This window comes from Merops nubicus, unplaced genomic scaffold (genome assembly GCF_000691845.1).
Source record: "Merops nubicus isolate BGI_N331 unplaced genomic scaffold, ASM69184v1 scaffold2503, whole genome shotgun sequence".
Classification (NCBI taxonomy): Eukaryota; Metazoa; Chordata; class Aves; order Coraciiformes; family Meropidae; genus Merops; species Merops nubicus.
In genome coordinates this window covers 3572-4864 of record NW_008596799.1, presented here as the reverse complement: position 1 = coordinate 4864, position 1293 = coordinate 3572, and the positions used below count along the sequence as shown (strand labels likewise).

At 56.7% G+C, this 1293-nt stretch overlaps 1 protein-coding gene across 1 annotated transcript in view; it reads right to left on the bottom strand.

The window, feature by feature from the left end:
- Positions 1–851: 851 nt before the first annotated feature.
- The window catches only part of RPS11 (ribosomal protein S11), a gene marked incomplete at its 5' end in the record, with an annotated part of 3912 nt that continues 3470 nt past the window's right edge, over positions 852–1293 (bottom strand). Inside the window, one exon of the mRNA XM_008936480.1 lies at positions 852–1035. Within this exon, the coding sequence (XP_008934728.1) occupies positions 912–1035 (124 nt within the window). The remainder of the gene's footprint in view (positions 1036–1293) is intronic.

Below are 1293 nucleotides of genomic sequence, written 5' to 3'. Positions count from 1 at the left end.
AGCAACCTGCTCTAGTTGCAGATGTCCCTGCTCCCTCCAGGGGAAGCTGGGCTAGGTGCTCTTGACAGGTCCCTTCCCACCCAAACCACTCTGCGACTCCATGATTCTCTGGGACTGACAAGATTGGTGTTACCAGTGACATCTCCAGTCCACTAGAGCCAGAGCCTGCAGAATTCCCCCAGGCTCAGGTGATGCCCTCAGAGCTGCTCCAGGGTCAAGGTGACACCCCCAGCTGACCTAAAACCCTGAATTTTGACCATACTCCCTCTGGTTCTACTCACTACACCCTCCCATCACCCATTACTGTCTCCTGTCATCGCTCTCTCCTGGCTTTCCCCCCAAAATTGGGTCAGTGTCCCAGATGAACAGCTGGAATCGTGAACTGTCACCTCTACAAATACCTGCCAGAACAGCCGGTTCTGGGGCGGCAATTCCCACCCCCGGCCTGGTGACACCACACCCGGGCACCTCCGGGTATGAAACCACTGTGTGGCATCCCAGGAACCCACCTGGGCTCACAACCACCTTGGCAGCACCGGGAGGGTTTAAGCCACGTGACCACCGTCCATCTGTGCCACCCGTGGCAACATCGGGAGGGTATGGCAGAAACCTGGACTGAACCAAAACATCCCAAAAAAGCAGCCGAAAGGGGCCAGGCTGTGTCACATATGCCTTTTTCTTTTTTTGCTGTGCTCCATTTTCCCCACAACCGAAACTCCTCCTGCAGAGCCCAGGAGGAGGCAGCAGCCTCACCCAAAACCTCCCCTTTTCTCCCCAAAATGTCACGCTGCCTGCACCAATGCCCACACTTGGGTGTGTCCCCGGGTCCCTGTGCTGCCTACTTCCAGGGATGTGGGTTTTACACGTTTTATTTGTCCCGCGGGTGTTCCACACGCCGTTTTTGGGATTTTTTAGAACTTCTGAAACTGCTTCTTGGTGCCAGCGGCCTTGGTGACCTTGAGGACATTGAAGCGCACAGTCTTGCTGAGGGGCCGACACTCGCCCACGGTGACGATGTCCCCGATCTGCACGTCCCTGCAAAGACACCCGGGGAGTTCCAGCCCTTCAGGGCATCCTGTGCTGGGCCTCAAGCACTTCTCTACACCTCGGTTGGCTCATACACTGTCCCCTTTCTCCTATAGGACTTTGTCCCCTTTGGGTCCTCCCCTCCAACCCTGCCCTTGATGGATCTTCTCCTGTCCCTTTTGGGACCTGTCCCCCCAGACCCTCAGACTCTGTCCCCTCTGGGACTTGTCCCTAGACCTTGTCCTGTTCCCTCAGACCGTTTCCCCT